Source organism: Perognathus longimembris, chromosome 6, assembly GCF_023159225.1.
Source record: "Perognathus longimembris pacificus isolate PPM17 chromosome 6, ASM2315922v1, whole genome shotgun sequence".
Taxonomy (NCBI): Eukaryota; Metazoa; Chordata; class Mammalia; order Rodentia; family Heteromyidae; genus Perognathus; species Perognathus longimembris.
Genome location: NC_063166.1, coordinates 8,014,577 through 8,037,400, shown reverse-complemented (window position 1 = coordinate 8,037,400; position 22,824 = coordinate 8,014,577). Strand labels below are relative to the sequence as shown.

The following is a 22,824-nucleotide window of genomic DNA, read 5'->3' as shown; positions in this document are numbered from 1 at the left end:
GCGCTCCCTCCCTCCCTCCCTCCTCCCCCGCCCGCCCGCCCGCCCGCCCCGCCCGCGCGCCGCGCGCTCGCAGCCACTCGCCGCCCGGGCTCAGTCGCAGCCCCTCGGAGTCCGGAGCCGGCCGCCGCAGCGGGCCGGACAGTGCGGCCGGTGGCCGGAACCGAGCCCCCAGCCCGCGGAGAGGGCGCGGCGCAGGCGGCGGCGGCGGCGGCGGCGGGTTGGGGAGGAGCCCGGGCCGGAACCAGGGCTGGGCCGGGGGCGGGGACGCCGGGGTCCCGGAGCCTGGGAGCCGTAGCGAGCGGAGGAACGTCGCGGGCGGACCGGGGGGAAGGAGGACCGGAGCCCCCGGGCGGCTCAGCCGAGCGACTCCCAAAGTGCGATGCCCCGGCGGGACTGAGGCGCGCGGCGGGCGGCGCGGCGCGGCGCGCGTGGAGGACGCCCGGGAGCGGCGCGGAGCGCAGCGGCAGCCCCGGCGGGCGGCGGCGGGCCCGGGCTGCGCCCCGAGCGCGCCCCATGCCCCGCGCGGGCTGACGGGCCGGAGCCCGCACGGAGCGGCCGGGCGGGACAGGTAGGTGGCGGGGCCGGGCCCGGGGACGCGACCCGGGGGGGGGGGGCTGGCCGGGCGGCGGACCCCCCCCCCCCCGGGCTCGCCCGCTCGTCCCCCCGCTCCCCGGCTTACTTTGTGTTTGCAAACTGCCCGCCGAGACGCGCCGGGCGCCGAGAGGAGCACTTTGTTCCACCCGGGCCGGCCGCGGTCCCCGGATCCCCGGGGCGCCGCGAGACCCCGCCCCCTGGCCCGGGCCCCCGCGGACCGGGGCTGCCTGGGGAACAGGTGGGGCCGCGGCGCGGCGGCGCGAGTGGGGCCCGCGGAAGGCGTCGGGGGGGGGGGGGCGGCGCGCGGAGACGCCACCGAGGCCCGGCCCGCCCCGGGAGCCCAGGCTCCGCCCCTCCGGGCCTCGCCCCCCGGAATGGGGTGTCTGGGGGGCGCGACCCCCTCTCCCCCCCCCCACCGCCCCGAGCCAGACAAAGAATACTTCCCGGACTTTCCCGAGCTGGGGAGGGAGGTGCCGCGCCGGGGGCCTCCGGCTCCGGTCCGCGTGGGCGCCCCCGACCCGCCCCGGGGGCGGCGGGGACCCGGGGCGCCCGGGGCCCGGCGGGCACGGCCTCGGCGAGGTCGCGCCTCGGAAGTGCCGGACCGCGGCACCCTCTCTCCGGAACCCGTCCCTCAGCCTGGAGACGGAGCGGAAAACTTCCTGGGAACTTGAGGAGAGCGTCTGGAAATGGCCCCCGTGATTGCTTTTTTTTTTCCCCTCTTTTCTCCCCCGATTCGTTTTCCGTGCGTGCGCCGGAGCCGTGGGGTGGTGGGGGGCTGACCCGGGCGACGCCTCGATGCGCCTCACTCGGGGACACCTCCCGCCGTGGTGGAAGTGGGGGCCCCGCGGGGTCAGAGGTCATCGGAGAAGAGGGTCCCGGCAGCACCCCGTCCGTCCGGGCCGGCCGCCCCGGGACAGCCCCGCCGCCCGCCCCCGGCCCCTCGGCCCCTCCCGCGCCGCGCCAGCCTCACGCTCCGCCTCAGCGCCACACAAACTTCCTTGGTGGTGCGGCCGCAGAGCCGGTGGCGCTCACAGGCGGGGTGCACTGAAGGGACTTGGGGGGTCGCGGCCGCCCGAGGGAGGGAGCCACCGCTCGTGTGATTTCGCGGGATGCGAATTCTTAGGCAGAGGCCCTGACGGCGGCGGATTGCTTCTCTCCCCTAACTGTGGCGGCCTTGGGGGCACCGGGCCCCCAGACTCTTCTAGGTTGTGAGGAGGAGGTTTGGGGGAGGGGGGTCCTGACCTCAGAGCTGCGCCCACTCCTCCCTTTGCACCCCGGACTCTCGGAGCCAGCTCTTGGGGGGGGGGGCGCCGGTTTTCTTGCGCATTCTGCGCCGTGCCTGGGATTTAAGGCACCTGGGGGCGTCGAGCACCACCGCACTTGGGGTCCCCTCGCTGGCTGACCAGAGCTGGAGATGAGGAGATGGGAGCCGGGGCCTGGAGGAGCACACCCGGGTCCCAAGCCACCGCTCAGCGGGGCGCATGAGAAAGCCCAGGAGCGTTTTGGCCCATGCGGGATTTTACATGAACTTCGCCCTGTTTCACAAATCAGTTTAGGTCTAGAATTGGGGGGGGGGGGGGTCCCAGGGAGTGTGGCGTGGGGGGGGGGCAACTGCTGTGGTTCCACGAAGGCCTTCTCCCTAAGCAAGAAGGGGCAGCAGGACGATGGATCTGGCGCTTTTTACCCCCATCTCTCAGAGAGCCAAGAGCAGGAAGGAGTTGTTGGCTCCTTGTCCCCCATGCCTTCGGGTCTCTAGAAGCTGTACTTGGCAGAGCGAGGAGGAGCTGCTCAAAAGGGAGCCGTGGAACTCAAGCAACCTCTGCCTACCCCTCTCGGAAAACACCTGTGGGGAAGTTGGCAGGCCTTTTTTTTTTTTTTTTTTTTTCTCTTTCTTTCTTGACTTGATTATGATTAGCTTGGTCTTGCTCGGAGGGTTTGGGGGCCTGTCACCTAGTGGGTGGAGGGAGGGCACCAGTGCCTAGAGTTTGCATGCTCCCATGTTACCTTTAGTTCCTAAAGGTTTTCTAAAGACTGTGTTGGAGCCTCTGCCTGCCTGGGGTCCGGTCTGTGTAGCCGCTTTGCTTCCCTCCTCCTCCCCTCTGCCGTTGGCTGGAAATGTCCCTTCTTGGCTGTGTGCAGGTAGGGCTCCCGGCTCTGGAATGTGCTGTCCTGCTGGGCCAGTCCTCCAAACACACCTCTTCCTTGGGTGGGGGAAGCAGAATGGCTTCCGTGGTGGTGGTGGTGGGGGGGGGTGCTTCAGTAATTGCCCAAAGGTTGGCTGAGTCTTTACTCTGTTGGGGCAGGTCCTGGGGTACCTGAAGGATACTGAAAGAACCTGAAGGTTGGGGTCTGCCCTCTGGACTTCAGTGTTGGGATACAAGAGGGGTTGGGGAGACAAGGCCTCTGTTTCACAGGGGGGCTTGTGGAGTTCCAGGGGAGGTGAAGGCTGTCTCCCCAGTTGCCCTAAGTCCCTACATCTTAACCCTTCCGTTGCCCACTGTCCTCCTGGCGGTTCCGGGGGGAGGGGGGGTTGCCGTCCCTCCAGCTGGCCACAGTGCATCCACGCAGCAGGCACACAGTCTTTTCCATTCGTGGGAACTGGTATTTCCTTCCTTCCACCCAGGGGCTCTCCTCAGCCCCCCCCCCCCCCCCCCCCGCATCTCACACCCTCCTGGCTTCCCTAGGCCTTCGGCAGCCAAAGGGACTATTTTGTCCAGATTCTGCTGCTTTTCTCCGTTGGCTGGAAATGGCTTTCTAAGACTTGGTTCCATAGCTCTGGACTCCAGGCGGAGGACTGGGACCTCCCCAGGGCAAGGCCGTGTGTCGGAGTGGAAAAGGCTTTGGAACTTGGCAATAGAGATGCGACTCGGGGGAACTTAATTAAGCTCCAGGAACCTCAATTTTCTTAGGATGGGAAAGTAGGCCAGTGATACCCAGGTGGAGAGTCAGCTTGGGAGTTGAATGAGAGGTAAAGTTCCTAGCATCCTGCCTGGCTAGGGGAGTGCCCATCCAGGGATTTTTCCCCCCCTTCTTTTAATTAGTTTACCAGCACTGCCAGGCCACTTATTGGGCTGGATACTAGAAATACTGGAGTATTAACCTTCATTTTATAGGGTGGAAAATGAAGTCAGAGAGAAGAGGTGACTGTGTCTGAGGTTACACAGCTCTTTGCAGCAGAGCTAGGACTAAATTGTGGGGTTCCTGACCCAGTATAACCAGTAGGGCTTGAATCTCTGCTATAGGCGAGGGAGAGCAGTAGGGTTAGAGGGGCTACTAGCCCCCTTTACCATGCCCCGTCCCCCAATTCTTTTTCCTGTCTCTCTTCCAGTTTGAGTGACCCCCTTCTCTGACACCTGGGCGACAGGTTACCTTCCTGTCTTGAGGAAGGATCTGGGTGTAGAACCTGGGTCTCTCATACACACCCTGGAGTGCCCCCTCTAGGGCAAAGCCGGAGCAGAAGAGGAAAAAATGACTGCTCCTCCCTTCTCTCCAAAAAAGTGTGTTTGAAAACCACCGCCCTCGCATCCTTTTGGAGACGAAAAGCAACTTCTTCCCTTGCGCCTGAAGTTGTTGGCAGCTCGGTGCCGCATTGCCTTCCAGATTCTCTGTGGACTGCACACCTTCGCTCACTGGGAGTTCTGGCTTCCTAGCCGCTGATCACCTAGCTGGGGGTCACAATGGAAGCTTGCGCCTCTGCCCTCCAGACATTGTGGCCTCTCCTCTCTGTTGCCAAGCCTTGACTCAAGGCCCACTGCTGAGTTGGAAAAAAAAAAAAAAAGAGTCCAGGCACAAAAGGTAGAGTCTGCATCGGACCAGACTGAGCCAGTGGCTCCCTTGCCTCAATCCCAGGACGACCCCTGCCCAGGGGGTCTTTTCTCCACAGACTCTGCCCCCCAGGTGAGGCCCTGCACTCACAGTACCTGGGCCTGTACCTGGAACCCCAGCTTTTCTCTCCACCCTCTGGGCCCTTCTGTACAACTGGCCCTCTTCCATGAGTGGAATCCATTGATCGTACAAGAGATGCTTCTGACACTTCAGGCCTGGCTGTCGTGTTAACGGCCGGGGAATGAATGGTGGGTTTCCCCAGACAGTAGCAGAGTATGAGAACAAAGATCTTCTGGCGTGGACCAACATTGACAAAAGTGGTAGGAGCAGAAGTGACCTAGATTGGTTTTAATTTTCCTTGTGCTACTGGCGGTTGAACTCAGAATCACATGCATGCCCCAGAATTTCTGAATGGCAGGACTGGGAGGGTGATGGCCACTGCAGGACAGGGGGACTTGGGGAATGGAGACCAGGGCTCCTAGAACTACAAAACTGTGGAGTGCTCATGGTGTAGAGAGACTCAGAGATGAGATGAAGTCAAAGTTGGTTTGCGGCTGGGAATGTGGCTTAATGGTACAGTACTTACCTAGTGTACATGAAGCCTTGGGCTCGATTCCTCAGTACTGCATAGACAGAAAAGGCTGGAAGTGGTGCTGTGACTCAAGTGGTAGAGCACTAGCCTTGAGCAAAAGAGCTCAGGGACAGCATCCAGGCCCTGAGTTCAAGCCCCATCACCAACAGAGAGATAGAGAAAGAAAGAGAAGATGGGTGCTTCCTCTGGCTTTTGGGGAGCAAAGCATGAGCTAGAGATGCTCAAGAATTGGGCTGAATTGAGGGCTCAGCATTAGTCCCGTGGGAGATTTCCCTTTCTGGAAGCCAATGGGATTTCCCCAAAGAGCCAGGCTTCCGGGCCCTCTCTTATCTCAGGGTACGCCCTTTGGGAGTTCTGGGTTGCTCCTGTTCTGCCGCCTCCAGCCCCCTGGTGTCAGAGACGGCCTGCAGCTCCTGGGTTTGTGGCCCTCTTCAGAGCACTGAGAAAACGATGACAGCTTGGGTCACTGTGACAGACCCTCGCCTAGGGGTGAAAGCTGTCAGCTCCTGAAGTAGGATGTCCCAGGCACACAGAGGGCTTGCCTGTCCCTGCGCCTAAGCTTTGCGTTCCGGAGTGATGAGATGGGCCTCCTGGGTTCTAAACAGGATCCAGACGAAGGGGCTGCTTAGTCCGCGGGCTTCCGGCTTTCCGCCGTACAGTTGGCCAGCACCTGCCGTTGCCTTGGCTCCTCACCCGAGCAGGCACATCTTCTTTGTTTCTACTGCTTCTGCAGGTCCTTCCTGAAAGGGGAGCTCTGGGGCTCAGGGCAGGGGACCCCGACACCCCAGCTAGTCTCCTTGCCAATTAAGCAGCCCAGCCTGATTAAAAGGGGGTGCTACCCGCCCCCTCCCGCCTGATCCCCATCGACGAGATTTCCCTTCATCAAAATCTCACATCCTCCAGAAATTAATTTGATGCCTCTTGTTATCAATTAATTGAATCTCGTTGGGAGAGAGCTCGGGTGAGGCGGGCTGCAGCTTGGCCCTTCTACGTCGCCATTCCCTCCCCCCCCCCCCGCCCCAGGACAGCCCCCCCCATTTCTCTTTTTCTGCCTTGCTTTCAATTTTCAGACATTTTCTAAAATAAAACCGCTGCTGTGGCTCTCTTTACCCAGTTTGGCTTGTCAGATGCCTTGGGCTGGGTTCCCTCTGGGTGCTAGGCAGGGAGGCTTCCTTTCCCCTGGGCTGTTTCATCTTTCCTTAAATAAACAAAATCTCACCCTTTGGGAATTTGGCCCTGACCCTGACACACGTGCTCTGGGGGCTATTGGTGAGAAACTCACCCGTGGGGGAGTGGGGGAGAGGAGTGGGGACGGCCCGAACCCTAGCTAGGGGAAGGGAGACACAGGAGGACCAAAGTAGGGACCTCTGGACATCGTACCCCATCCCTTCTAGGAGTCATTTGTGATCTGTTGCCCCTGCTAGAGCTGTCCGTTAAATGTAGGGCCAAGAACATAGCTGTGGGACCTCCTGGCTTCCCAGCCCCCATGAGGCATCTGCACGAACTAGCCGTTCACATGTTCAAGGACACTTGAGAGTCCTAGCTCTGGAAAGAAGGTTCTAGAAAACATCCATCCAATAGCCTAGAGAGACCGGTTGAGATGCTTATTACTCTCATAGGTGTGCATGTGTGTGCATCTGTGCACATGCTGTCAGTATTGGGGGTTGAACTCAGTGGAGCACGGTCCCTTAGCCTTTTCACACTTGAGCCACAGCTCTGCATTTGGCGTTTTGCTGGCTCATTGGAGATGAGTCTCATGCCCGTCCCTTCCAGAGCTGGCCTCAACCTGTGATCCTTAGTTAGATCTCGGCCTTCTGCACAGCTAGGATTATAGGTGTCAGTCACCAGTGCCCAACTGCAAAATAGTCTTTAGAAAAAAAATAAATCTAGGGGACGGCTGGGAATATGGCCTAGTGGTAGAGTGCTTGCCTTGTATACATGAAGCCCCAGGTTCGATTCCTTAGCACCACATATATACAGAAAAGGCCAGAAGTGGTGCTGTGGCTCAAGTGGTAGAGTTCTAGCCCTTGAGTGAAAAGAAGCCAGGGACAGTGCCCAGGCCCCGTGTGCAAGCTCTAGGACTGGGGGGGGAAAAAAAATCTAGGGGAGCTGGGACTATGGCTTACCGGTAGAGTGCTTGCCTAGCATGCATGAAGCCCAGAGTTCCATTCCTCAGCACCACACACACACACACACACACACACACACACACATATATATATATATATATATGTGGCTAGAAGTGGTGCTGTGTTTCAAGTTGGCAAAGTGCTAGCCTTGAGCAAAAATAAGCCAGGGTCAGTGCTCAGGCCCTGAGTTCAAGCCCCAGGACTGGCAAGGAAGGAAGGAAGGATAGAAGGAAAGGAGGACAGGCCTGTGTCTCTCTCCTTTGCCCACTGAGCCCTTGGATGAAAGGTTTTCCTGCTGTCTCCTCCAAAACGTACTCTTTGTGTACATTTTGTTGGGAAACAGTGTTTTCCCCCCTTAAAAATAGCATCACAAGTAGGTCCTGGCCCACTGGGCACCCTCCTGGACCTCACTGTCAGGAGAGAGGTGGACGGTTAGGAAGTCTGTGCATATCTGAGTTTGGCTGTGTTTTGGATGCTTCTGAATGGATGGATGCCCAAGATCTCTGGAAATGCCACACCTAGAAATCTGGAAGAACAAGGGGCATGTTAAGGCCCCACAGGAGACCCTGGTACCAAAGGTCCTACCAGAACCAGGCTCCAGATGGACACTCAGGCTCTGAATGCATTGCCCCTACCCTTCTAACCAGCAGGCCCCCCAGTAAGACGTCACTATTTAATTAGCCGGCTCTGATTAGCCAAACTTGGCGTTAGGCTCCCCTTGCCCTCATCTTTCCCAGCTCCAAATCAATGGCTTTGATATGCTAATTAGGGAGTAATTTAATTTCAAAAGGCCGCAATTAACAAGGGTGTTGTGGACATGCTGTAGTTAAGCGGGAGTAATCTAATTTGCATTAGTAACAAGCAGGGACTAATTAGAAGCTTAATTAGACACTTAGATGGCTCTTATGTTTACTTTCTTAATGAGATGGAGTGGGATCTTTGGTTTATGCTTGTTCTCTCTCTTTTTTTTCCCCTCTTTATTGTTAATTCTTCCTTTTGGTCGTGGGTAGTAGGGAGGTGTACTGAACCAGGCTTCCTAGCCAGGGCCTAGTGGAAGTATTTGGGGCTAAAGCCAGTAAAGGGGTGAACTGGAAAGAGGTAGTGAGGGGGGCTCAGATCCTCAGAAATTCCGGGGTGAAGCTGGTCCTACGTCCTTGCCACCTCTGAGGGAAGTTGCGCAGCGACTTAGCAGCCCCGTGACCTTGTCCAGTCACTTGGCACCCGTGGGCCGAAGTGGGTGCTGGAGTGTGGCGGAGAGCAGAGGGGCCAGGTATGGGAAAGAGGGATGTTTTTAAGAGTGAAATACTGAGCCAGGCACCAGTGGTCACACCTGTAACCCTAGCTACTCAGGAGGCTGAGAATCTCGGTCCAAAGCCAGAGAAGTCCATGAGACTCTTACCTCCAGTTAATCACTCAAAAACGGGAAGTGGAACTGTGGCTCAAAGTGGTAGAGGGCTAGTCTTGAGCAGAAGAGCTCAGGGACAGAGCCTAGACTCTTGAGTTCAAGCCCCAGGACCAACAATAAAAAGGAAATACTCTAAGCCTGGTGCTGGTGGTTCGTGCCTGTAATCATAGCTACTCGGGAAGCTGAGAACTGAGAATCTCAGTGTGAGGGGCGGGGGAACAAGAAAGAAAAGTCTGAGACTTTTATCTTCAGTTAGCCAGTGAAAGCCACAAGTGGAGTTGTGGTTCAAGTGGTGGAGTATCTACAAGTGCAAGGTCCTGAATTCAAATTCCTGTATCACTAAAAAATACAAGAATAAACCTGTTGCCTGGAAATGCTATGATTGTAAGCAGATAAATAGAAAAACTTAATGTACCGACCCTGACTCCAGTTTCACTGTGTGTGTGAATGGAACCCAGTGTTCCGTGAGCACGCTACCACTTTGCTTGGCCATTTTGCATTTTAGGTGTTTAGATGAAAAAAGGCAGCGAAAGTGGATTGACTGTTGACTAGAAGGGGTTATCCCAAAAGGCTAGGACTCTGGGATTAGGGGCACTTTGTTTTTCTTTCTTAATTTATCATTATTTTCGTGCTGTTTAGTTAGTTGGTGAAATGACTCTTCTGGGGCTTGAACTCATGGCCTCCTGCTCTTGCTTAGCTTTTTCTGCTCAAGGCTGATGTTCTGCCACTTGAGCCACAGCTCCACTTTTGGCTTTTTTGCTAGTTAATTGGAGATAAGAGTCTCTTCAGATTTGTCTTCCAGGCTAGCTTTGAACCAGGATCCTCAGTTCTTGGCCTCCTTAAGTATCTAGGATGATGGGCGCAAGCCACCAGTGCCTGACTTATTTATGTATTTTTTTTTTTGGTGGGGGAGGGGAGAAGGATAGAGTCCCCCTCTGGGGCCTACACTGGCCTTGACCTGTGTTCCTCCTGCCTCGATTCCTGAGTAGTAAGTTTGCAGGCATGTGCTACTACATCCAGTTTATACATCCCTTCCCCCACCCATCACATGTCTGTCATTTTAAGGATCCGAAAATGAAATTCCCTGGAACTGGGGAGGGAACTTGGCACAGATGACTGTGAACAGTGAAAGCTGTGTCACAACCTTTTAGGTGAGCGTGTCCTCGCTCTGTCACGCGTACCCACCTCCCATACAGAGGGCCCCCCTAGCCCTGAAGCTGGGTGCTGGGGCTTCCAGTGGTCCCTGGAGTTGGGGCAGGTGCCTCCTAGGGTGTCATTCATGGAGAACTGTGGCCCAGTCCCCAGGGAGAGGTAGAAGTGAGGAGAGAAAGAAGCTGGAATGCCAGCCTCTGGCCTGCCCAAGGAAGAGAGAGCCCCGGGGACTTGGAGGTCAAGGAGTGGTTGCTTTGTGCTGGAAGGGGCCTTGCACACAGGGGCAAGTGCTCTGTCCTGGGGCTGTGTCCCCGGCACCACGGTGGCATCTAACTCCTAGGTCTTGCCTTGTTTTTCCCCAGTCCTGAACCAAGGCCAGGAAGAAAGGGATAATAGGATGAGTTTTTCCAACGCAGCTTGTAGCAGGACGTCTGCACTCAAAAAGTAGGTATTCTCCTTGGGCCATCTTTTTCATGCCATGTGTGTCTTTTTTGGTATTAAGCATTCCCCCATGACACCCCACCCCCCACCGCCCGTTACAGATGAGGAAACCAAGGCCTAGACTGGTGACATCACTGGCCAATGTCCACGAGGTAAATCAGAGGGTAGGGAAGGGCATTAGCTGCTACACCCACCTGGTAGCCTGAGCCAGTGGGTGGGGGGGAGGTCAGAGCCGCAGGAAGTGGAGAAGGCAGCCCCTGGGCCTAGGCCTTGAGAGGAACCCCCAGTTACACATACACAAGCTAGGAGGACAAGATCGAATATCAGGGTGGCTAGGTAGTGAGGTATAGAAAGAGAAAGGGGGAAATAAGTAAGGTATGGTTCATGCTGTGTTCTGTGGCGTGCCCTGGGTGTTTATGTATAACCTAGGAAGTGTATCCATTTCAAAGACTTGTAGCATTGCTAAGTCTGAAAAGACAGTTTACAGAAAGACAGGGGAGCTCTGTATTTGTCACATGAGGGCCTTTGATCATGCTGAACCCCTGTACTCAGTATCCACTTTGCCTAAATTCCAGATAGCTTTTCCTCAAAGCCAAGTGTCCCCCTCACTTATTTCCTGTGTTGGCAGTGGATAGAATTGATTTTATTTGAGCTTCGCTGCTTCTGTTGCCTTCTTTTTTATTCTTTGCCTCGCCTGGACTTGAGCTCATAGAGGCCTGGCTGATGTCTTGTTTAGGTTTATAGACAGAGCCACACACCTTATGGTATATGATGAAGTTAGCTGGAGACCAACTTTCATATTCACATAGCAAAGAGGGAAGGGGCGGGACCTCCATCTCTTCCTTGCTCTGAGTCCCTCACACGTAGCTCTGAAGGACACAGACTTCTGAAGGACACAGTCTAGTTCTCCCATCAACTAGGGGCCACGTATTGCTAGATCCTTACTGCCTAGCTCCTTTGGCTCCAAGTGCCTGGTGGGTTGTTTGTTGGTGTTGTTGGCTTCATGTATGTATGTATGTATGTATGTATGTATGTATGTATGTATGTATGTATTTAGTGCTAGTACTGGGGCTTGAACTCTGGGCTCTGTCCCTGAGCTTTTTTTTGCTCAAGGCCAGTGCTCTACTGCTTGAGTCACAACTCCACTTCTGGCTCTTTTTGGAAGTTAATTGGAGATAAGAATGTCACGTTAACTTTCCCATCTGATCTGGCTTCAAACTAGCATCTTTAGATTTCAGCCTGCAGCTTAGCTAAGATTACAGGCTTTAGCAGTCTGTGTGAATTTTTTTTTTTTTTTTTTGCTTAAGGCTAGCCCTCTACCACTTGGCCACAGCTCCACTTCCAGCTTTGTGCTGGCTAAGAGATGAGAGTCCTATGGAATTTCCTGCCCAGGCTAGCTTTGAACCTCAGTCTTCTGAGTCGCTAGGATTACAGGTGTGAAGCAGCCCCCTCCTAAATGCAAGTTGAATGAATGAATGGCCTTTGGAAATCCTTCATCCTGTTTTGGCTGCCAGCAAACTTGTTCTGCTCATCATTGGAACCAAGTGCCTCTGAAAAGCAGTTCCACATCCTGTGGGAACTTGTTAGAAATGCAAATTTTGTCAAGCCCACTGCAGACCTATTGAATTAGAAGCTGGGAGTGGGGCCCCGGTTACTAGCTCTCCTAGGTGATAGTCACAGGCCTCAAGTTTGTGATCTCTTGCTGGGATTACAGGCGTGACCCTCCCCCGCCCCATAATCCCAGTCTTGGCCCTGAGTACAGATGACCTGTGGTCACGTCCCCATCACCCCCATCCCTGCGCTGTCTTGGGGTGCTGTCCCCTCTCCAGTTGCTTACGCAGCTCATGCCCCCCCCCACAGTGGGCACAGGAGCCGCCCCACCCCCTCCCCCCTTCCCTCTGGGATAGACTCCGGGCATCCATCAGCCTGTTAATTGCACTAATTAGAGATCGCGGAGGTGTTAATTGGAAAACCCTGGTATTGTGCCTGTTTGAGGAAGAAAACGTCAATAAAAATTAATTGATGAGTTGGCAGGGCAGGCGGCACGGGTTCGCAGCGAGGCGAAGGGTGTCTGGGCAAATGTTACGACTCAGATTAAGCGATTGTTAATTAAAAAGCTATGGTAATTAATACTCCCCACGCCATATGGGTCCGCGAAAAGGCACAAAAGGTTCCCCCACGTGTGGGGCTCCCAGACTTTTTTTCCCCTCCCTCCCCAAAGCACCCTAGGCCTTGGGTCACCCACTTCTGGACAGGGCCGGGACAGGAGGCACCACAGCTTTGGGGCCGTCTGCTGGGGGGGGGGGGATCCCCCTGGCAGAGTATCCCACCCCACCCCCCAGAGGCAACTGTGGCTTTGACCCGGCTTCCTTCCAGCTAGGCCCTGGCTTTGGGGAGTCCTGGAAAGACCTCTGGTGTCCTGTCCTTGTTCCGTGAAGGAAGACAAAGCAGCGCGGGGAGTTGGGAGAGGGGCAGTGACTTGCCCAAGGCCTTGTATAGCTGGGTTTTGAAAACAGGTGGTCTAATCTCAGAGCTTCTGCCCTGGGCTGCAGGTGTGCCCCGGAGCTCCTCCCTGGGAAAGGGGGGAGAGGGGGAGGAGCGAGGTTCAGAAGGGTAGGGAATGTGTGGGGAAGGTTGGAAGAGGGCAGGAAGGGACTGCCTTGGTGATGGCTCTGGTGGCTCCTTGCTGGACTAGGAAGTTTTGCTCCTGCAGCTCCCAAAGAGACCTTCAAACAACCTTTCTGAGTAGAGAAGGGAAACTGAGGCTCAGAGACTGGGAAAGCAGCGTTTCACGGTTGATTGTGGCTGAGCGTAGGCCCTGGCCTTTTCTCCTGACAGTCTGGCTCCCGACCCCCACGTGCACACTTCAGTTCCTATGGGGGGGGCAGGCACTAGCACCGGGTCTCACCCAGTGCTGTTGCCACACCCTGTGGGGCGGTGGGTGGGAGGCTGTGGTGGTAGGTGCGGTTGGTCCAGGGCCGAAGCGAGGATGCCCAGTGCCTGCCGTACAGGTTGGAGGGGGGGGGGGTGTTGGTGGGTGGGCAGGAGCATGAAAGGAAGTCTCTGGGTGTGTGTCAGCAGGGCGAAGGCCCCGCCCCAGGAAAGGGCAGAGCATGCCACACAGGAATTAATGCCATTCATACACCCTGCGGAAATGACTTTTCAAAATGCATATAATCTCAAGCATGCAAATGAGAGGCTTGCTTCACCCTGTTTAATATGAATGATCAGCCCTTGAATAGCTATTATTACACGCCACATTGCAGCAATTATGTTGTTCTCTGGGTGTCTCTCCGTGCCCCCTCCCCAGTGAAAAGACAGGGAAGAGAAAGACACCTCTATTTGCATCTTCCTGGCCTTTATTCTCCCTTTCTCAAACTTGCTGTCTGATCTAAACTTTCTGGTGTGTCCCTGTGAATGTTGGAAGGAACCAGTCGTCTCCTTCACCCCAGGGAAATCACTGCGGGATTCTCGGGGGTGGGGTAGGGGGGTGGGGGGGGGCTTTCTCCAGTGTGTGCTCACACCCCTGAGGCTCTGCTCTTTGTCCCCTGGGGCCCAGGACTTTCAGATCTCTGAGCTGCCACACTGGGCTTCAGTGCCGGCAGCTGCTCTGCTCTCCCACCCCCATCGGGGCCGGGATTGGGGGGAAAAGGGAGATCAGTGTGGGCCCCTGCTGCCTTCCCCTCCCCCCTCCCCTGCAGCCAGGGCCCAGGCCTGAGTGGGGAAGGCATTCCTCCAGGCTCCCGGGTGGGTGGGTGCAGCCAAGGGGGCTGGAGCCCTGTGCTGTCGGGGGTGGAGGATGGCGCCCGCCCCATCCATCATTTGGCAGCTACTAGCCCTGGGGCCGACGTGGCCATTAAGGCCTGAGACCAAGTGCTCAATCTCTTCCGAACCGTCACCCCCATCCTGGCCCAGCAGCCGAGGGAACGCGGGGGGGGGGGGAGCGCCGCGGGGCACTGGGACCCCCGGCAGGCCACACGGATCCACGGAGGGACTGGAGCCTCGGTGGGGCTCCCTAGGGATGCGTCCGTGCCCTCTTGCCCTCTGACCTCCCCTCTCACCCCAGGGCTGCTTCTCACCTCTCTGCTTTCAGCAGGGATAAAAACAGCAAGTGGCCCAGTGTAGTAAGGGAAAGGGGTGAATTTGTGGGTAAGGTGGGGGGCACTCTTGGGGGTGAGCTATCCTCCAGAGCGAGAAAGGGAATCAGTCCCCTGTCTTCCTGCTGTTCCCCAGATCTATTACCAGAGATCCTCATCCGCCTATTGGGTTGTTAGAGGGTCTTCCTGAACCAAGAAAGAACATGGACCACCTTTCCTGGGCCTTGCTGGATGCTTTTATCTAGGCCAAGTCATTAACCTCTCTGAACAGGGTCTCTGTTACGGGGCTCGAGGCGGGTGGGGGGGGAAATTCCACGTCCCTCTAAGAGTCCACCACTCAGAGACAGTCTCAAGCAAGAAGATGGGTTTATTGGGGAGCATTAAGCCACCGACCAGCCAGGAACTACGCCCCCTACCCGTCCTCGAGCTGGGGTTTATCAAGGCAAAAGCATGGCACTGATGTAGGAAGTAGAGCAAATAACAAACAAGTTAAGCCATTTGCAGAAGCAGAATTTTGGGGTTAGGTTGACCTGATAACCAAGATGGAGTCAGCTCTATTCCCCCCAACATTTCCTACCATGTTTCCCTAGTCAAGATGGAGTCAGCTCTGCAAGTCTCCACCCTTAATTATGATGAAGTTAGGTGGAAAAGGGGCTGATTGGGGCTTATTCTTCCAGGGACCTTGTATGCCCGTTCTACTTACTCCTCAAAGGACTAAGAGGTCCCGAATACATCATTCACACACAGTGGACGCCAACCTCCTCCTGTCGAATTGGAATCCACGTGCCCCTCAAGGGGTTACAGTTATCGCTCTGTGGACTCTGAGAATTTGGGGACAGTTTTTCTTCGGTGTCCTTAACCTTTTCCCCCATGCTGCCTCTAGGCTCGCTTTGTAGCTCAAGCTGGCCTCAGATTCAAAGTCCTCTCGCCAAACCCTCCCTCCCAAGTGCTAGAGTATTGGCATGACAGGTGTGAACTACTTGCTCCTCTTTATTTCGTCTGTGTGCACAAACCCGCGGGGTGGGATGGTGGGCTTCCATGACTGATGTAGGCCGGCCCATCCCAGTCGCACTCTTAGTGTAGAAGTGCCTAGGTGTGTGTGTGTGTGTGTGTGTGAGTGTGATCACCAAGCTATACCACCAACATCCGTTTTTCTATCTTTAAGGTAGGTGAGGTAGAACCTCTCTGCCTTCGTGCGTGGGAATGGTGGGCCAGCACTACTAAGTAGTAGTTTTGAGTGTCCGCTTGGGGCAGGATGCTGGCCTAAGGGTAGGGGAGAATAGGGGAAGCGGGCCTAGGGCCACTGCTGCCTCCAGTTGGGGACTGGGCGGGACCAATGGCAGCTGCCTTAACTATCACTTGTTGATTAGGGGTTGTCCTGAGTAAACAGGCCCTACCCTGTACCCTGAGGGGACTCTGGATCGAGTGTGGAGTCCACCCCGTGGGTGGGGGGGGAGGGCAGCCTTCTGGGGAAGATCCCAGCCATTAGACCTCCATTTCTCACCCTGACCTAGAGGGTGAGGCCAGAACTGGGTTAGGACCCCCACATAGGCTGGGACTAGAGCTCCTGTGGCTAGGAGACACCCCCCCCCGCCCGCCTCCCTCTAGGAAACGGAGGGGGTACCAGGTCTGGCGGTGGTGCTGGCTGTGCGGTGGGGCAGAGCCTGCTGGTCCCGTCCAGCCTGCAGCCTCAGCCCCTTCCTCTCCTCCCCCCTGTCTCCTCTCCAGGTCCCGCTAGAACGACATGATGGTGGAATCCGCCTCGGAGACAATCAGGTCTGCTCCGGCTGGTCAGAACGGCGTGGGCAGCCTCTCTGGGCAGGCCGACGGCGGGGCCGGGGCCGCGGGCACAGCCGCCGGCGGCGCGGGCAGGGATGGTGCGGGCCGGGACGCAGCCAGCAGCGCCGACAGCAACGGAGAGATGAGCCCCGCCGAGCTCCTGCACTTCCAGCAGCAACAGGTAGGAGATGGCGCCCTCCCCCCCCCATCCCTCCCGCGGCTCTCTCCTCCCTTCCCGGACTCCTCCCACCCCTCCCAACCTCCTAGGCTTCTCTACTCCCATCATTCCGGAGGATGCTCTCCCTCCAGAGCCTGGGGGTAGTGCTGTCAGTGTGAGAGAGGAACAGCACTTGGGGGGGGGGGTGTCTGAGTTCATGGAGCTTGGGAGAGCCCCAAAAGTACCCTAAGAAAAGGCGGGCACCTGGGCAGCAGGCTGAGAGTCTGATGGGGGGGGGGGCGAGGGCAGCGCATGTACATAGGATTTATCATTTTTTTTTCCCTTTTGAGTGTAGAAGTGGGGCTTGAACTCAGGGACTAGGACAGACCTGCAGCACTCTACCAATAGAGCCGCATCTCCCCTTCTTGCTGGTTAATTGAACAGTGTTAACTGGAGATAAGGCTTTTCCACCCTGACTGGCTTGGATCTCAGCCCACAGAGTAGCTAGGATTACAGGTGTGAGCCACTGGGCGCCCACAGGTATCTTTATTTGACTAGTAAAATAGTCTCTGCCTCCCAGTACTCCAGGATCCCTGATCTGAGCCCAGAAGATTATACTTGCTGGAGAGAGAAAAAGGGAGGGCAGAGCAGCTGAGACAGGACGGAGGAAGGGAAGGAGGCAAAGGCAGGCCTCATTTTAGGTTTACTGGAAGCTCCTCTGTGTTCCGTCAGCCTTATCCGGAAGCACAGGGTTCAGGAGTTCCAGACTGGCCTCTGGGAAAAGCACTAGTGCTAGGGTGGAGAGCCTGGTTGGGAGGTAACTGAAGGGGGGCCCCTGGGTCCCAGCCCCACCCAGAGTCGGGGTGGGGGGGACCGGGCTTGACAAGTTGAAGAGAACCGGCCCAGCCAGCTCTCTCTTGGTTGGGATGCTTGTCTTTGATTTTCTCCTCTGATCACAGCTTGGTAGCTGGGGGGCTCTTCTGGGAGGGTAGAAAAGCAGGATCTTGTATCCTCCTCCCTCCCCGTGTCTCCACTCCCGCCCAGCTGTGTACCCAGTGCCTTCTTCTCCCCCGACCCCAGAGGGCCGTGTCACCCCCAACGGGGGTGTGCTCGCTCTCTGCGGCTCAGTGGGCACTAAGACAGAGATGAAGAACCCCTAGACTGAATACCTGTTGGTCCCATACCAGCTGTGGCACCAAGCCCTGGGCCTCAGCCCTTGCCTAGCTGGTGCTGTAGGGAGTCCAGCTGACTCCATCTTGACTAGAGAGACATGGTAGGAAATGTTGGGGGGAGTAGAGCTGACTCTCATCTTGATTATTAGGTCAACTCGACCCCAAAATTCTGTCTCTGTAAATGGCTTGCTTAACTTGTTGGTTGCTTGCTCTACCCCCTGCGTCAACCCCCTACATCTGTGCTACGCTTTTATCCTTTTACCCTTATAAACCCAGGCTTGAGGACTGTTAGTGTCAGCTCCCGAGTCTGCACTGTGCCCCTGGCCGGTCAGCCCGCTTTTCACCGTCACAGTTTCAGCTCCCGAGTCTGCGCTGCGTCCCTGGCCGGTCAGTTCGCTTTTTGCTTCCCCAATAAATCCATCTTTTTGCTTGAGACTGTCTCTGAGTGGTGGACTCTTGCAGGGACGTGGAATCTCCTCCCTCGAACCCCGCAACAGCTAGCTAGGGGACTGAAGTGTACTGGGTTATTAGGATTCCATGTTGCGAGACTCTTTACTACTTTTTCCCCTTGCGCCAGTACTGTGGCTGGAACTCAGGGCCTCACCGTCTTTCTTGCTTGGCTTTTTCACTCAAGGCTGTTGTTTGACCACTGGAGCTATTTAGACTTCTTCCAGCTTTTTTTTGGTAGTTAATTGAAGATAAGGGTCTCGTGGGCTTTTCTGCCCAGGCTGCCTTTGAGCTGTGATCCTTATTAGATGGTAGCCTCCTGAGTAGCTAGAATTACAGAGCTGAGTCACCAGTGCCCAGTCTGACTTGTCGGATGTGTCTGTGAACAGAATCAAGAACTTTCACTGCATCTTGCTAACTGGGAGACTAGAGCCAGGGGCCTGGATCCTTTCCCTAGGGCCGAAGGAAGGTCCTTGGGAGTTGGTGGGTCATCTCTCAAGCTTCCAGAAGTGGAATCCCCAGGGAAAGAGGCCCACTGAATCGGTGTAGTCTCCTGGGGACACGAGTCCTACCTTTACCCAAGAACTATGAAAAGGTTCAGATGTGTCAGAGGGAAGGCAGGGAGGAGATAGCAAAACTGGAAAGTTGTTTCTTTTAACAATGACTAAAATGGAGCCTGACCACAGTTCTCTGGGTAAGTGAGGAGATGTTTTTGGGGTGAGGAGAGATGGAACTGTCTGTACTGATCGGGTTTCTTGGTTCTGCGTTTACATATGAACCATGTCTTCCCATCTGCAGCCCACGTTCCAGTTATTCCTGTTTGTTTTGGGGAATATCCCAAGGTCCTGGAAAATCCTGTATCAGTTTCACAAATAAACTGGGGTGGGGATTTAGAGGCAGGCAAGAGGGCTGTTTTATCCATTTGGGCTCACGATGGGCGTAGCGCCTGGAGCCAAGGAAAATATTTGAGACTTAAAAAAAAATTTTTTTTTGTTGTTGGCTTCAAACTATGAAAAAGAACTCCACAAAATTAAAATTACAAAAATTTCAAATAGTCTGTGGGCCATCCTTCTACCTCCCACCCCCTGGTATTTGAATGAAGTTTTTAAGGGAGCTTTAGAAGCACTTGCTAGTTAGTGCCCCAGTGATATTTGGACACTTACTTGTAGGGAAAAAAACATATGCAAAAGAGAGCCTGGTTCCTTTTTTATTTCAGCCCCAACCAGGAAGCCCTTAGAAGACCCCTTTCGTGTTCATTAAATAGCCTCGCCATCTCAGTGGAGGCCTGGTGAATATCGTTACGTCCAAGTTCAGCCAAGTTCAGCCATCGACACCGATTGGTTCAGGTGGTGTAAAGGCTAGACCCCGGGGCTTCACCCACAGGGCACTGTGCCCTACAGGACCTGGACTGACCCAGAGGTTCTCATATGGAGTTGGTGCTATATAGATGTGAGTTGGTGCTTGAAAGTTTTCTTCAAACAGAAAAGAAAGCAACCCTATGTCAAGCACCAGTCTTATCCTAGCTTCTCAGGAGGCTGAGATTTCAGCGCTGAGGTTTACAGCCAGTGTGGGCAAGAAAAGTCCATAGGAATCTTATCTCTAATTCCCTCCCCCAAAAGGCAGAAGTAGAGATATGGCTCATATGGTAAAGTGCCAGGCTTGAGCAAAAGGCTGAGGGACCAGGTTTAAGCCTCAGTATTAGCACAAACATGCGTGTGTGTGTGTGTGCATGTGCATGTGCCCATATACACCCACACATCCCCCCCCCCCCCCATTAAACCCTTTGGCCTGGGTGTGTAGCTCATTTAGTAGAGCACTTTCTTAGCAAACACCAGGCTCAGAATTCAATCCCAGGTACTGCAAAAATAAAATATAAAAGAGACTTCTTCCTCCAGCCTCTTCCTTTTACAAGTAAATATTTTTTTTAAAGCCGGGCGCCAGTGGCTCACGCCTGTAATCCTAGCTACTTGGGAGGCTGAGATCTGAGGATCACCATTCAAAGCCAGCCTGGGCAGGAAAGTCTGTGGGATTCTTATCTCCAATTAACCATGAAAAAGCCAGAAGTGGAGCTGTGGCGCAAAGTGGTAGTGTGCTGGCCTTGAGTGAAAATGCTCAGGGACAGACAGCACCCAAGTCCTGAGTTTAAGCCCCGTGACTGACAAAACAACAACAATCAAAAAATCAAAACCAGGCTGGCAATATGGCCTAGGGGCAAGAGCGCTTGCCTCGCACACATGAAGCCCTGGGTTCGATTCCCCAGCACCACATATATAGAAAACGGCCAGAAGTGGCGCTGTGGCTCAAGTGGCAGAGTGCTATCCTTGAGCAAAAAGAAGCCAGAGACAGTGCTCAGGCCCTGAGTCCAAGGCCCAGGACTGCCCCACCCCCCGCCCCAAATCAAAACCAAAAAGCCAGGTGCCATGGCAGAGTACCTGTCCTCCTAAGGTGATGGAGAGTTAGAAGCCGTGGACCCAGCACTTTGGTCCTATCCTTCTCAGGCCTCCCTGGGGGTCTCCAAGCCCTTTCTCCTTTCATTTCTGTTGGTCTGTTCCAGGTAAACAAACCCTGGAAAAAGCAGTCTTGGCCTTCACCAAGAGGATACAGGGACAGGGCAAGTCAAAAGTCAGGCTGGTGGATGACCAGGCTGGAGGTGACCCCAGCTCAGCAGCCCGGCCAGGTCTAGCTAGGCCCAGAGCGGGTCCCTGGCTGGCTGCTCTACTGCAGTGTTCCCAGCACCCTGACTGATAAGTGACCATTCACTGGGGAATGGAGCCCCCAGCCTGTTCCTGGGGCTTTCTCCAAGTGTGCAGTCTGATGCTGGGGGAGACCCTGCCATGCGATGAGAGGTTGGTGGGAGTTGTGGGCCTCAGAGGACTCGGTCCCTCAGCAGGTGGGTGCTGATTCTGGACTTGGCCACGCGCCGAGGGGGCCAGCTGGACTTGCAGCCCTCTGCTGCTGTCCCGGTGACACTGGGTGTCTCCATGTCCTCTCTCTCCAAGGCAACTGTCTCCTACCCAGCTGGCCCTCTTCTGCCCTCTTGCCCCACACCACTGCTGTTTTCTTAGAAAGTGGCGTGTGTGTGTGTGTGTGTGTGTGTGTGTGTGTGTGTGTGTGTGTGTGTGTACACACGGGTGCTAGGGCTTAAGCTCAGGTCCTGGACTCTGTCCCTTCGTTTTTTCTAAAGCTCAGGGCTAGCATTCTGCCACTTGAGCCTCAGCTCCACTTAGGGCTTTTTGGTGGTTCATTTGGAAATAAGAGTCTCACAGACTTTCCTGCCTGGGCTGGCTTCAAACCATGATCCTCAGATCTCAGCCTTCTGAGTAACAATCCTGAGTGCCAACGCACCGCTTTTGGTTTTATCTTCATCTGGTGTCACCTATGCGAAAATGTTCCCCACGTGTATGGAGTGCCCGAGGACCCTAGAAATACCCTTTGGGCTTGCTAATGGAGGACAAGGAGGGCGAGGAAAAGTGTCTGCCGGGTTTTTGGAAGTGGAGGGGTCTGGAAAGGTTTTAAAAGACCCAAGCTGGAGGAGGGGGAGCTGAGCCCAGGATGGGGGCCGGCAGAGCGGCTGGCGGCTACTGAAAGGCATCCTGGGCCTCTGGAGTTCCAATTCCCATTGTCGGTGGGTTGCAGGGGTGACAGGTCAGGGAGGGTCACCGCAGAGTTGCCTAGTGTCTGGAAACTCCCACTGAAGTTGCCATGGCAACCAGGCCAAATCCCACCCCGTCCACATCCTGTGAGGGGATTCAAAAGGGTTTTGGAAGGGAGGGGTTCTGCACATTAATGGGCTTTTAACTCACCCCCTCCAAAGAAATAGGGGGGGGTGTCAAGTGGGGGAGGGGAAAAGAAGAAAGACTTTTCTCCTTCACTTGGCCCTCCTCCGTCCAGACTAGGGGGATCCGGTGGTGGGAAGGAAGGTTCCAGAGGGAAATCCCCCGCCCCTCCATGGTCAACAGTTATCTGCCAGCTTCTGGACTCCCAGCTTCAGGACATGCCCAAGCTTTGCCCTTTTATCTCTGCTCCTACACTCCTGGCTCCTCCTGGTCCATCTGGACACCAGGCCCCTCCCTCCTGGGGTGGAGGGAGAGGTAGGGCCTTGATCACTTCACCTCCTTTCAAGTCCACACCAGCTGCTGGGACGTCTTAGAAGCCAGCACTTGTGCTTGGAAATGGGTGGAGGAGGGCAGGCCAGAGGGAGGGGGGGAGGGCTGTAGCCACTCCTTCTTTGTCCCCCTCATACATGACTACATTAAAAGCCGCTGGAAGAATTCCCTGGTCTTTAATCGTAGCTACTTAGGAGTCTGAGATCTGAGGGTCATGATATGAAGCCAGCCCAGGCAGGAAAGTCCCTGAGACTCCAAGTAACCAGTAAAAAGCTGGAAATGAAGCTGTGGCTCAAGTAGTGGAGTACTGACCTTAAGTGAGCAAATAAGCTTGGAGAAAACACGCAGCAGATCCCAAGTTCAAGACCAGGGAGAGAGGATAATCGGCCCAGGCCTAGGGAGTCGGGGGCACACATCTGTCTAGACCTCAGTTTCCTCAGTAGGGCTCCCGACAAGAAGCCTAGCATGGAAGGCTGATTCCCCTCTCCACCCCAGTCTCCTTTTCATGGTGAATTCTAGAACTTTGGGGCTTAAGGGAGAATCTGGAGAAGGCAGGTGGCCTTATCTTCTGAGAAGAAGGACTTGGGATGAGGGTTGAAGTGGGGAGGGCTGCACCCCAACTTTCTAGAGGGAGCTGCTTTTTCTTCTGGGGGTGGGGGCATGGGAAAGAACCTGCATGCACCCTACTAAAGACCACACCACTCACCAACACCCTGCAGAGGTGGCTGGGGTCGGGGAGGATTGGCTCCCAGGCCTGCTCTGGCAGAATTCAAGAGGGAGGACGGCCACTGTCACCCCTCAGATGATGCTATCCCTTCCAGGCACCGAACCCCAGCCCTGTCAAGCTGGCCGAGGTGCTGGCTGGGAGTCCCGAGGCGGTCACCGAGGTGTGAAGCCCATCCCCGGGGAGAGAGGAGGCCCAGCCAGT

General features: G+C 55.5%; 1 protein-coding gene across 3 annotated transcripts in view; it reads left to right on the top strand.

The window, feature by feature from the left end:
- The first annotated feature begins 290 nt into the window (after positions 1–290).
- Positions 291–22,824, top strand: part of Foxp4 (forkhead box P4) — a 44,351-nt gene continuing 21,817 nt past the window's right edge. Inside the window, exons 1-3 of one of the 3 annotated variants that reach the window (XM_048347794.1) lie at positions 498–568; positions 10,060–10,141; positions 15,964–16,195. In XM_048347794.1, the coding sequence (XP_048203751.1) occupies positions 15,980–16,195 (216 nt within the window). In that variant the 5' untranslated portion in view covers positions 498–568; positions 10,060–10,141; positions 15,964–15,979. Of the gene's footprint in view, positions 569–9,931; positions 10,142–15,963; positions 16,196–22,824 lie in introns of those variants that run through there. The other 2 variants (XM_048347791.1, XM_048347795.1) reach the window with 2 other exon arrangements.